Raw genomic sequence first — 12734 nt, 5'->3', positions numbered from 1 at the left:
AGCACAAATGTAAAGTTGCTGTTTGAGTGGATGTTTGAAACTGTGGGTTGTATACAAAGAAAATTTATCATGACTTAGCTGTCCAATTAATGTGACATTAATTATGCCTCTAAGACCCCACTTGAGTGAATAAATGATTGGTTGCCTGTTACATGTGAACCTGCTTTTCTGTATTAACTGAATGATCACAGCTTTATTGTGTTGTCTCTGTTGCATTCCTGAAAGTCCCTATATATTTTTCAGTAATCTCTGCAATTTAATGTTAATTTGACTGATAGCTAAAAGCTGAATCAGTGATTGGAGAGTCAGTAAGGAAGGAACCAGATACTGAATGAAGTGTGACTGAAATATCTCATATCTGATGAAAGGAAAGAAAATGTCTTGTGCAGTTTAAAAGAAAAGAAACAAGGAAGTAAACAAGCACTTAATGTCACGTCTGTGTTAACTCTTTAAGTCCTGCTGAAATTAATTGGATTTAATCCAGTCTAATACCATTCATTTCAATGATAATTAGTCATGACTAACTTCCTTGGATACAGCTAACTTGTTGTCTTAATGTGATTTTTCATAATATTATTTGAGAAAAAAAGATAGTGCATTTAATACATTTTCAAAGCAAGTCAGTGAAACTGTACGGATCTTCAGCGAATGCTGTGTTTGCAACTCCTGAACTCATTCAGATGAAAGTGTGAAGAGAGCTTACTCAGTTTGTGCAGAGCCCCTTTCTGCTTGAGCAGGAATCCAGAAAAGGCAGGCCCCCAACCATGTGCAGAGCCTGTGTGTGCATAGATACGTAAGTGCATGGGATTTGTTCAGACATTCTTCTGAAGGTATTGGTTGGGCAAGGGAACAAGTGGTCAGGCAAGGGGATAGTAGGTGGGATCTTGATCTTCCCCATATACCCTGATGCACGTACAGTATGTCCGTACAGAGCCTGCAGGTCAAGCAGATTGGTAGTACGCCCCTCCTCTGGCTAACCGGCTGAGTCCCCTTAGCTCCCCAGGAAAACAGCCTAGAGCCACAGTGATTTAGCACAGAAAAACATTAACAGAAAACTCTAAAAAACACTTTGACTCTTCGCTACCTGAGTACTAAATACCTACTAAGCAATCCATGGCAGAGGCATGCCAAATCTTTGACATACTTGTTTTTTCTGGGCAGAGGGAATAAATTCTTGCCTGCTGGGACAACCAAGTTTTCAGAGGCATGCCAGGTTGTCTGAAACTTTTGTTTCCTTCCAAGGCCTAACTCACAAACAGCAGATGAGGTAGTTAACCTGTGCTCTGGCCACTTTAGACTGTCACATGATGAAAAGCTCCTTCAAACACAAATTAATTCCCAGCATATAGAAAACCAGCATAGGTGGTAAAAGTCTAGGCCAGTAGCGTAGCTAGAGGGGGTGCCCCTCCCAAGTTTTGCAGGGAGCCTCATTGCAGTGTGCAAGCAGCCCCTCCTCCTCCCCTTCAGAGCCATTCTGGATGGTGGCACAAAGGGGAGACGTATACTTCCCCCGACATTTCTTCCCAACATGCCCATTTGCTATGCGCAGGGATGCTGGTGTCGTTGTATGGAGGAGCAGTCAACCAAGGACACCCATCTGTAGACTTGTAGTATTTATATGCACAGGCACTAAGGCAGTCTTAGCATATTTGGCATCAAGGACAGTCAGGCATGCCTGCGCAGTTGAGCACGCTCAACCAACCTTGAAAATACGTTGGGTCATTGAACTCTGTACCTGTGAGCAGCAGAATGCTATGAAGGAGAATCTTATCTAGGAATGTGTTTGTGGTTAAGCTAGAACTAGCTAGTAGGCAGCCAGTATGAATCTTAGCATCCTTTGTGGAAATTTCCCTACTACGTAACCTTATATCATGTGTTTTGAGATTTAATAAAAAGCTGGGTCAGGAACTGGGAGACTTCACTTCACTTCTCCCTTGATTTCATTCTTGCTCCTGCTTCCAGCACTTTCAACCTCTCTGAAACCTGTGTCTGTTGTCTAATTCTTGCTATGGCTTCTCTGCCACACCAACGCAGCATCTCAAGCTGCTCCTCAAGTAACACCAAAATGCTACAAGACTGAAGTCTGCAGATACCACCTCATCTGATGATACCTGAGCAGTCTGCTTCTGCATTTTCAGAAGACACAATCCAATGCATGCTTTCCTAGGGGTAAGTTCCATTGGTCACAGTGGGACTTATTTCCAAGTAAGCATGCTTAGGCTCAGTGGCGTAGCTAATGATCATGTAGCCCAGTGCCAAGCAAAATGATGCCCCGGAGGTGATGACGCAACCGGAAGTGACGTCACGCCCAGGCTTCTTAAAAGGTGCAAATTGGGGGAAAACCTGCCTCCTCAGAATAATTAGTCGCATAGGTCAGTTTTGAGTTAAGCAAATCCACTTTTTGTTCCACAAGGCAATTGTGTTTTCATTTGCTAGTTAATTGGCCATAACTTTTGATAGAATACAGGTATTCCAATGCCATCTGTTTCATTGCATTCTGCATTAAATTACCTTTCCAATGATATATAACATGATGGTATTATTCATACATAACAAGATTTTCACAATTTTGGTCACTAGTTCAGCTTGTTGCCCCCCTAAAGCTTGATGCCCGATGCAACTGCTACCTCTTGCACCCTCTTAGCTATGCCACTGCATAGGCCTTAGGTCTTAATTTATTATACTCCGTATTTTGAGTTTCATCCTCACTGTTGCTGAGATGCCTGCCTATTGCAGTGTTTGCTGGACAAGAAATGACCATGCTGTTATGCTACTGCTTCACCTCTGTGTCTCAGTGAAGTCTTTTCCTTCTGAATAGAACAAAGCCAAAGTGAAGGCTGAGGGCAGGTGGAAAGAGCATTACACCCCACAGAAACAACACAATCCCCAGCTGGTTGCACTACTAGCCTTGCACAGGCAACCTGTGTCCCCTTGGAAACAGGGAAGTAAACTCCAGGCAGGGCAGGGAAATGTAAACAAGTAAGATGAGCAGGATGGACGCTGGAGCCTTCCAGTCAGGCTCTGCAGCTTTTCAGGGTTCCGCATCAGTTAACTCAAGTGGTCCAATCAGAGGAGGGAGGTGTGGGCCAAGGGAGGGAGGCAATGCAGGGAAGAGACAAGCTCACTTCCCCCAATCTGAACACAGCAGCATCTATAGTTGCAGGTAGCAGCAACAGGTTACAGATTAGAGGTAAAAGATTTTCTTTCTTCTTTTTTTTCTTTTATTGATGGAATCAAGAAAGCTTATCAGCTTTTGTCCTCTTTTGGTTTAAAAGCCAACTTCTGACATTGTCTCTTTCAAGGATCTTGGAAAGTTACCAGGGGCAAAACTGTGCCAAATTCTGGGGCCAAAAAGCTCCTTTTGACATAGTTGCAGAAAAACTTCTAAGAACAATTGTGCACATTTGCTGTGCTTATAGATCTCTTCCTGGGCAGTAAGGCCTAGAACACTGTTTCTCAAAATGTGGGTCGGGACCCACTAGCTGGGTTGCGAACCAATTTCAGGTGGGTCCCCATTCATTTCAATATTTTATTTTTAGTATATTAGACTTGATACTACCATGATATGCGACTGCATTTGGGGAGCTCTGTACTTTTCACAGGCTACAATGTATATACGTTAACAATTATAGTCAAGGAGGCTTACTCCTGGGTAAGTGTGGATAGGATTGCAGCCTAGAATTGTTAAAAATTTTCCCTCCTTGATGATGTCACTTCCAGCCATGACATCACTTTGAGGTAAATGACATCACTTCAGGTGGGTCCCGACAGATTTTTGTTCAAAAAAGGGGGTCCTGTGTAAAAAAGTTTGAGAACCAATGGCCTAAAGGAGAGGAAGCAAAGCTGGGGTGATATGGGGACCTACCAATGATGCCTTCCGAGTTTGAAAAGCTGTTTGTCTGTGAGCATGGCGTGTTTTTAAAAAATCCTCGCTTAAGCAATAGTGGCCACAAATGATTAATAAGGATTTTCCCCTTCCTCCTGGCATATTCCAGCATCCCCAATTAAAACCAGTGATATTTACAGCAGGTGGAAAGAAAGTGGCAGTTCTAATCCTGGTTTTTCATAGGTTTAAATTGTACTTGACATGGAGGTGGGGCTATTAATTTGATTACAGACACAGTCTGGATTCCTCATTAACTGATTGTACAACAGTACATGAGAAGCTGTTTGTCAGAAGGGGATTTCACATGACTGTGGTGATCTTTACTGTGCTAGTGCAACTACTTGGAATAAAAGAGTAACTGTGTTGGTTGAGTGAAAATGGCTGCAGTCAAGTGGGAAGCCCCCTCAGATTTATTGTATTTATTTATTTTTACATTTTTATATCACCCTTCCTCTAAGGAGCTCAGAGAGGTGTACATAGTTCCTGCGAATTTGGGGTTATTAATGCAGTTTTCAAGGAGATCAGTGTGCTCTCAAATCAGTGATACAAGACTAAAACCATTATAAAAAGTTAGAAAGCCGTAATGCCCAGAGAGAAATCTTATCTACAGTAACAGTGCAGATTTCCAGCTGCCAGTAGTACATCAGGTAGAGTACATCATGTTTCAAAGAACTGCGAGCTGGTGTACATATGTTCTCCCCTTCAGGTAGTTGCTGTAGTTCTTGAATTGGCTTATGGAAATCACGCTGCAACAGGGTGACCAGATACAATGGAGGACAGCCTATACCTTTAACCATTGTATAGAAGGGGGAATTTTGGCAGATGCAGCTTTTTAAACCCTTCCATGCTGAGCTGCACCTGCCAGAATGCCCTCTTCCATGTAATGGTTAAAGGTAGAGGCACTCTGTTCCCCTTTGGTCACCCTGTGCTACAAGATGTGGTAATGTCTCCTAACTGAAGGATAGGAAAGAATCACAATAATAAGGACGAGGCTATCAACCAAATTCAAAAGGTAGGGGAGGGGAGGGTAAAGGAAGAAATATTTTCACTGCAAGTACGACTACAAAAACAAAAGGTAATGGATGCATGGGGGACATGGGGGGCCAGGGTCTATAGATCCATGGGTAATTGAATCTGTGGATACCGGAATCTGCAGATACAGGGGCCTGCCGGTAATATTATATGCTACTTCAGGATAAGTTGGTGATTCGGCTGATCAGTAATTGTTGGGCCTGCACATGTTGCTGTCCACGCGAAAGTGCTGCACCCATTTTCATTCCACCCTTCTCTGGGCCAGACATGGTGACAGTAGGGCAGAGCCCAAGGGGCACTGTGTTGAGGGAAAGCGAATGATAGGGATGCCAGGATCAGGGCAGCCTGGTTTTACTGGTTGGCAACCCTAGTTGCCTGCACAGAACTACTGGTCTCTAGTGTAGATATAGGGTACATCTGCAACCTCTTCAGGTTTTCTAAATCTTGGCAGGTATGGAATCTTTTCCATCCTTTAGAAACATGTGTAATCAGTAACCAGTGTCTTTTATCTGTTTGGGGCTCTGACATGTTTCCTTTGCCTTCCAGATGCCTGGTACAGCAAGACACGACCGGGAGATGGCAATCCAGGCCAAGAAAAACCTTGCCAAAACCACGGATCCCATTGAGAGACTTCGGCTTCAGTGTTTGGCAAGGGGGTCTGCAGGCATCAAAGGCCTGGCGAGGTAAAATGAGTTCATGAGGTAAATTATTAAACCAGCCCTCGGGTTGAGGCCCAAACTCAGTAAGCTTCGCTTGTACGCTGCAGCAGATGCTTCCGTTTCCTTGCCAGGTTATTCAAAAGGTCTTTGCATGCTGATTTAATGAGCCTTCTTATATCAAGAACATTACCTGTTTAAATCTGATAGAAGCTGCAGGGGGCCCATAAATTTAACTGTAAAGAGGCCTGAGACAAGCATGAGAGAGTTCACAAGGGAAAGTTCACTTTTCATCTGCAGATTAGGAAGATCAAAGACCAAAGATTAGGAAGACCAAACTATACATTAAATACTTGGCATTAAATATTAGAGGCTTATGTTTACTTCCATGTAGCAACAGGCCATGTGGGGCTGTGGTTTGAATCAGGACTTGGTGTTGAGGCAGAGGGTCTTTGACCCTTTACTCCTGCACTGTTCCCCTACCACAAATGTTCCCCCAAAGTAACTATTGCATCCTTAAAGTGTAATGTTCTACAATAGTACTTTCATGGTTAAATAGCCACTTTAAGTGTACAATTTTTTTGGCAGGGAAATTGTGCAGGAGTTAGCGTACAAAGAAGTAAACAGAAGCAAACCTCTAATTAACACAGTGACACATTTAATGTATATTTTGACCCTAACGAAAGCATCAGGATTTTCAAAGGCCTCATTTGGGAGCATCATTTCCGATGTAGGAGGAGGGGGCATAATTTTTGACAAGAGCTAGAAGACAGAATCACAGCAAGCCCCAATGACCTGATCTTGAATGTGTTCAGAATGTAGAAAAGCAGTAAGTTGAGAAGGGTTGTTAGTTATTATTTCATAGGGAATGGAAAATCTGTGCTCCTGATTAATAATCACTTGTGGTCTGAGACCACATTGCTCTCCTCTTCCTCACTGTGCCCTTGGGCTCATTTAGTGACATACAGTCCTAGCTGTGCAGGGGTTAGCCACACACACCTATGTAAATACCCATAAGAGGAGCCTGTGAGTTGTGTAAGCTCAGCCCAAATTATTTTTTAGGGGAAGAAGAGGACTGTTTTTTTTTTCCCCAATCACAAATACAGCTATCTGCTCTGAGCCTTAGAAAAAGAGTGGACAGGCTTAAGCTCGTGGAATATACTTTGTTCATTGCTAGCACACTGAGGTCACAACCAGTGCCAGGTGTAAAATAGCGGCAGAGGATGGAGCCAGATGCAAATTGGTGACTCAGGGGGTGAAGCTAATTCATGAGCCATGCACTGGAATAAACTGCATACACGTCAGTACAGACGCAGACGGAAATGGCAACCAGTTAATACTCCTATTTTACAGGTGAGGAGCAGTGAGAGATCAGCAGTTAGCACATGGCAGATTTTTTTTCCCTACTTAGGAATCAGAAAACTTTGCTGATCTATTGCAAATCAGTGAATTCCAAGTTACTTTATGTTCACAGCTTTCCTCAAGAATAGATAGCTAAACATTCAAATTCCATAAACATTTGCGGGTGGTGGTGGTTGTGTCCAGGATATCTCTGGTGCACTGTGCATGAGTACAAGGCATGTTCCTCTTCCTCCTGCTTTAGTTCCCTGAGCCCCCTGAAAATCCATTGCTGAGGATTGGGAGACTTGGGGCAATAGCTTGGGATGTGAGGCATGGGTTGTGGCGAGGGAGGGGGCAATATCTGAAACACACTGGGAAACCGTTAGCAGAGGCACTGCTCTGATCACAGTTTCTAGATGTGCTCCCAAAGCACCTACATTGCATTCAAAATCCCTGGCTCTCAGCAATGGCTTTTGGTGGGGGGCTCTGAGAGGTTCACCAAGGAGGAGGGGATGATTAAAATGCTAACACACTTTGTACCAGCATGCTATCCTGAGAGTGCAGGACTTGGAGCTGCCATTTTCAGTAGCAAAATGAAATCTGTAGGTGAATTTTTGGCATTGCAGGTAACTGACACCTGGGGTTCTTTTTTTTACATAGTAAAAACATACTATTGGATAAATGAGATTTTCCTTTTCTTACATTTTCTCTGTCCTAGATTCTATATGCAATTGTTCCTCCTCTTTCTCCCTTGTTTTGTTACTCTTTTCTTCACAGTTACACTTTTCTTCTTCAGGGTCTTTCGCATTATGGATGACGACAACAACCGGACCCTTGATTTCAAGGAGTTCATGAAAGGCCTCCATGATTATGCTGTGTTGATGGAGAAAGAAGAAGCTGAAAGGATTTTCAAAATCTTTGATAAAGATGGGAGTGGAACAATTGACTTTGATGAATTTCTTGTAACATTAAGAGTAAGTATCTACTATGTAACTATCCCATGCAAACTCTCCTCTGTCATAGTGACATACATAAGTAATGTTCTAGTACTGCCAGAACAGAAGGGTCTTCAATTTTTCTAAAATTATTTTTAAATAATTACATTTTTTAATTCATACTCATGCACCCAGATTACTATAACATGTCAGAGGTACATGAAATATATGTGTAGTTATGAGATGTATGATAAATTACATTTGGGAAAAACTCCAGTGGTGGGAGTGGGGGAGAATGCCAACAAAGGTCACTGCCTAGTAGTTAGTGTCAGTTTTTTCTCCTTCACTCTGTTTTCACTGGTCAGAGTGGGAGTTATTGGGAAAGATTCATTCTGCTTCCTACAACTAGGAGGTACAAGACATAAAAAATACCATCTTAAGAAAGCCTCTCCTCTGAATGTGACTGGCTGGATATTATAAGTTGAGTGCCCCTTATATGGAATTCTGAAATATGGAATATTGCAAAATCCAGAACTTTGTTGAGCACCAACATGACTTTTTTTAAAAACTTTTTTTGCATAAAGAAATAAAATCACAAGCTGTTTTTCATGCACAAAATTATTAAAAACATTGTATAAAATTACCTTCAGGTTATGTGTATAAGGGGTATATGAAACATTAATTTGTGTTTAGACTTGGGCCCCATCCCCAAGATATCTCATTATATATATGCAAGTATTCTGAAATAAGGAAAAATCCGATATGCAAAATGCTTCTGATCCCAAGCACTTCAGATATGGGGATGCCCAATCTGTACCTTATCCATAGCCTCTCACATTGTCTAGGAGAGTTGGGGGAGATGAACTTTTTGTTCAAACTTGTTAGTGCTTGGGCACAGTGCATGAAATAATAAACCAGAGGCAACAAGTAAGAGTGTATCTGTGGATGAACTTGAAAAACCCAGGGCTGCTGGTGTCCCTGGGTCATTTGACTGGATTTGTCAGGTCTGCCTGGCTCACTCCCTTACCTAACCAGGGGTAACTCCTGTTACCTAACCCCCTTATCTTACCTAACTTGGCTGCCTAAGTAATGGACACACGCCAATCTCAGCATGGGGTTTGGTTATAATTCTTTCTTTCTGGCGAACTCCAGCTATCAAGACAAGGAATTCAAATAAGATTACTCTGGAATGCCATGAGGAATGCCTCTGTAATGGTGCAGAGGACTAGGCTTATTGCAGGAAGATATTGCAGCTGCTTTTAGGATGCTGAGGCATCACAGAAACCTCTGGAGGTTTAAAAAGACAAAAATATGCAAAAATGTGGAGCACTCAAGGATTTTTGAGAGCTCCTACAATGTGCTGTTTTCTGCAGCTCCTCTTTGGTTATTTTTAATTGTTCATCAAAATACTCCCTCTTGTGGCGAAATGAAATAGTCATAGGGAGAACACAATTTCAGCACCTTGATGAGTCTGCTCAGAGCCAAACCAGACAGGATGAGAATCACATTTGTGTTTCTTCTTCTTGAACACTTAAAAAAGAAAAGTAGCTGTGGAGGCTTGGGAGCTGGAAAACAAGTGGGGCTTTGGTATCTGCAGGAGATCTGTTCTCGAACTCCCCACAGATTCTGAAAACAATGGATAATGAAATCCATGGTTTCAGCTTCTTTAAGCTCTCCAGAGGCGACCCAGAGCTGTGCATGTCTGCCTGCAGCCTCTGCAGGTTTCAGAATGGCCGTTTCAGCCAAAAAACACACAAATTCTGGTTTCTGGAGGAAAAATCCCCTCCAGGGTTTTCCTGGGCCTCAGAATGCCTTATAAGGGAAAAAAGTCATTTCTGGTTTCTCTCTGAAAACCAGAAGTTGTAGTTTTTTGGCCAAAATGACCATTGGTGCCAGAACATGAGCTCCAACTGCTTCCCTGTCTGGGAAATGGAGCACATGTGCCCTTTTACCAGCTGGCCGGGCAAAATCACCCAGCTGGTTGTCAAGTGCCTGCTCACACTCCTACTGTTTTCCTCTTGGGAAGCAGCTGTAGTGCATGTGCCTTCCCTGCAGCCGGTTGGGTGAAATTCCCTGGTCATTCAGTTGCAGACCTACCATAAGGTCCGATGGGGCAAAAGTCCCAAGCGTGAGGCAACAGGACCCTATGGAAGCCACTCTAAGGCTCCTGAAGGCGACAGAAACTGTGCTTGTGGTTTTCCGGAAGCACAGTTTATAGCGTCGGGGAACCTTACAGAGGTTTCCCTGATGCGTTCCTGGGTCGTGCGAGGTTCCATGAGCCTCAGGTGAGTAGGGGAGATGGATTTTTGTGCAGGGGGCTGTGGAGATAGCCTGCAGGGGGGGCGCCATTGCGGACCTTTGCCCTGGGTGCGCAGCTGGGGAGGTCTGCTGCTGCGGCCAGCAGCTGAGCGTACATTAGTGCTCCAACTGCTTCCCTGTTGGGAAGCAGTTGAAGAGCAAGTGTGCGGATGAAGTCATGACGCTGTGTGGCATCATGATGGACCCACGTTGAGCCAGATCCATGGCTACAAAACCTGCAGATGCAGAGGCCCCACCTGTAATTTAATTCTTCCCCTTTGCAAGTTTCTGGATAAAAAATGCCCCATCTGCAATGACTCTATTCTTCATTGCCATAACAAATCAAATGGAAGCGTCTCTCATTTAGCATATTTTGCCATTACAAAATGTTAATTAATAGCAGTGATATTATATTTAGGGACAGGGCAGTTTGCAGGAAGACTCCAACCACTCTGTGCAATTATTTTAGCCTCCTATGTCTAATGCAAGGAAAGAGATCATTATGCAGGCCTTCCGAAAGCTAGACAAGACCGGGGACGGCATCATCACCATTGAGGACCTCCAAGGAGTCTACAATGCTAAGCATCACCCCAAGTATCAGAATGGAGAATGGTCAGAAGAACAAGTGTTTAGAACTTTCCTTGATAACTTTGATTCACCTTATGACAAAGATGGACAGGTGAGTGAAACAGCCCACATTGATTTATTTGGTAGTTATAGCCTCTCTTTCTTCTGTCAGGGATATCTGTCAGGCTCTCTCCCTCTGTTTTCAAGTGTGCACTGGTACCTGGCTGTTCCAGATTTTGATTCTAGCTGGCAATTTGTGATTTGGCTGCTATTCGTCTCTTCACACTATGATTTTATACGTTGTGTTTCTTTGCTGATAGGTGTTAGCCATCCTGCGAGAACTGGACCTAAACAGTAGGAAATAACTGTTTTAAATAAACGAATGCATGGAAATTTATGCAGAATTTTATGGGGAAACCTCATCCAGGCATTGACCAGATCCAGAAATGCTTCATCTCAGCAAGGTGAAGGCATCATGTGCTTTCAGCCAAGTTCTGGGACATGTTTCCAAAATTCAGTATTTTTTTTTTAAAGTGCCAATCATGTCAGGCTAACAGCCTAATCCATTGCAACTCCCTGTGTCAATGCAGTGGTGCCAACATGGCATTTGTTGCATCCTGCTGGGGAGTTTCAGCACCTGGAGGTTTCCTTGGGGTAAAGGTAAGTCTGTACCAGCCCACCAGCAATATCTCTGGCACACATCTAGGTGAATCTGGGTCAGGGAATTGAGACCAGGAAGGGGGTTAGATTTTGGGTTGTGCTGCTGCCGCCAAAACCGCCACTTTCATGGTCCTGATCTACCCTCCTCCCTGCCCCCATCACCACCCCATTCTGTTCAGCCCACAACCCATTCCTCCAAGCCCCCACTTCCCTCCCATCCCCTGCGTGACCTTACCAGTGAGCATCCGGCAGGTGGTAGCAGGCTAATCTGGCTGCTTGCTGCTTGCAGCTAGGCCATGCACTCCAGCGTGTCACATTTTGCTACAACCAAAAAGTGCTGAACACTGCATCGATGCTCATTCCGGTTCATGTAACAGCTGGGTGCCTCTCACAATGTAGAATGGGATGGGGGGGGATCATTAAAAACTGCATGACTATTATAATCATAGCCTTATTTTCCTTCTTAAATAAGTTTGCTCTGAAAATCAAAAATGTGATACATGTTGCATGGGGAGTTATTCTCCTCCCCCCCTTTTTTTGCATTTAGTAAATGTGTATTCTGCAGTTGACAGCAACTGTTACCCTGCACATGCCCAATCTCGTCTGATCTTGGAAGCTAAGCAGGGTCAGGCCTGGTTAATACTTGGATGGGAATACTGGGTGCTGTAGGCTTATACCATAGTCTTTCAAGACTGAAGGCTGCCAACCATTCTGCAGTCAATTGAGCTGTTCTCTGTTTCTCTTTCAAATGTCTCCTCTTTAGGTGACAACCGATGAATTCATGAACTATTACGCTGGCGTCAGTGCTTCAATAGACACCGATGTCTATTTCATTGTGATGATGAAAAATGCTTGGAAAATCTGATTGTACGGATCTTATAAAATGAGACTCTTTGGTTGGTTGTTGGTTTGGTTGGTTGTTTTGAAACATGCCCTTTGCTTTACCTGCAGAACAGTATGATCATGTTCCATCCGTAAGATTATGTATTGCAGCAGTCACTGCAGTAAATGAGAGGAAATGGCGATTGCCATTATCATCATGCCTGTCTTTTTGGCAGGTCTAGTCTCAGGGCAGAACTCATGTTATTTCAGCAACTGTGGTGGGAGGAGGATACTTGATCTGTCAGCTGTTTCCCCTACCCTGCAATGCTTCCCTCTGGATTTTTTGGCCCCATTCAGGTTCTGAGGAAAAAAATAAACTGAACTGGGAAGGAAACAATCTGGAAATAGGGGCAATGGGTGGAGGAAGGATGGGTTAAGCACTCCCACCTGCTGCTCCTTCCCCAAACCTCTCCCATTCTATACTAATGATATTCAGCAAATACGGAGTTGGAAACACCATTTACTGAAGTAACATGT

General features: G+C 43.5%; 1 protein-coding gene across 1 annotated transcript; it reads left to right on the top strand.

Annotated features, from left to right (window-relative positions):
- Positions 1 to 3067: 3067 nt before the first annotated feature.
- Positions 3068 to 12240, top strand: CAPSL (calcyphosine like). Its single transcript, XM_066617495.1, has 5 exons — positions 3068 to 3184; positions 5457 to 5601; positions 7712 to 7889; positions 10618 to 10827; positions 12139 to 12240. Exons 1-5 carry the CDS (start codon positions 3103 to 3105, stop codon positions 12238 to 12240), a joined length of 717 nt encoding a protein of 238 aa, XP_066473592.1. The 5' UTR covers positions 3068 to 3102.
- The last annotated feature ends 494 nt before the right edge of the window (positions 12241 to 12734 follow it).

Source organism: Tiliqua scincoides, chromosome 2, assembly GCF_035046505.1.
Source record: "Tiliqua scincoides isolate rTilSci1 chromosome 2, rTilSci1.hap2, whole genome shotgun sequence".
NCBI classification, from domain to species: domain Eukaryota; kingdom Metazoa; phylum Chordata; class Lepidosauria; order Squamata; family Scincidae; genus Tiliqua; species Tiliqua scincoides.
The sequence above is the reverse complement of the archived record's forward strand: the minus strand, read 5'-3'. Positions and strand labels throughout refer to the sequence as shown.

Excerpts from the sequence above, each read along its gene's own strand:
- CAPSL (XM_066617495.1), top strand. The coding sequence starts at position 3,103 with ATGCAGGGAAGAGACAAGCTCACTTCCCCCAATCTGAACACAGCAGCA. Across the intron at positions 7,890-10,617 it reads AATTTCTTGTAACATTAAGA|CCTCCTATGTCTAATGCAAG; the intron begins GTAAGTATCTAC and ends CAATTATTTTAG. Across the intron at positions 10,828-12,138 it reads CTTATGACAAAGATGGACAG|GTGACAACCGATGAATTCAT; the intron begins GTGAGTGAAACA and ends TCTCCTCTTTAG.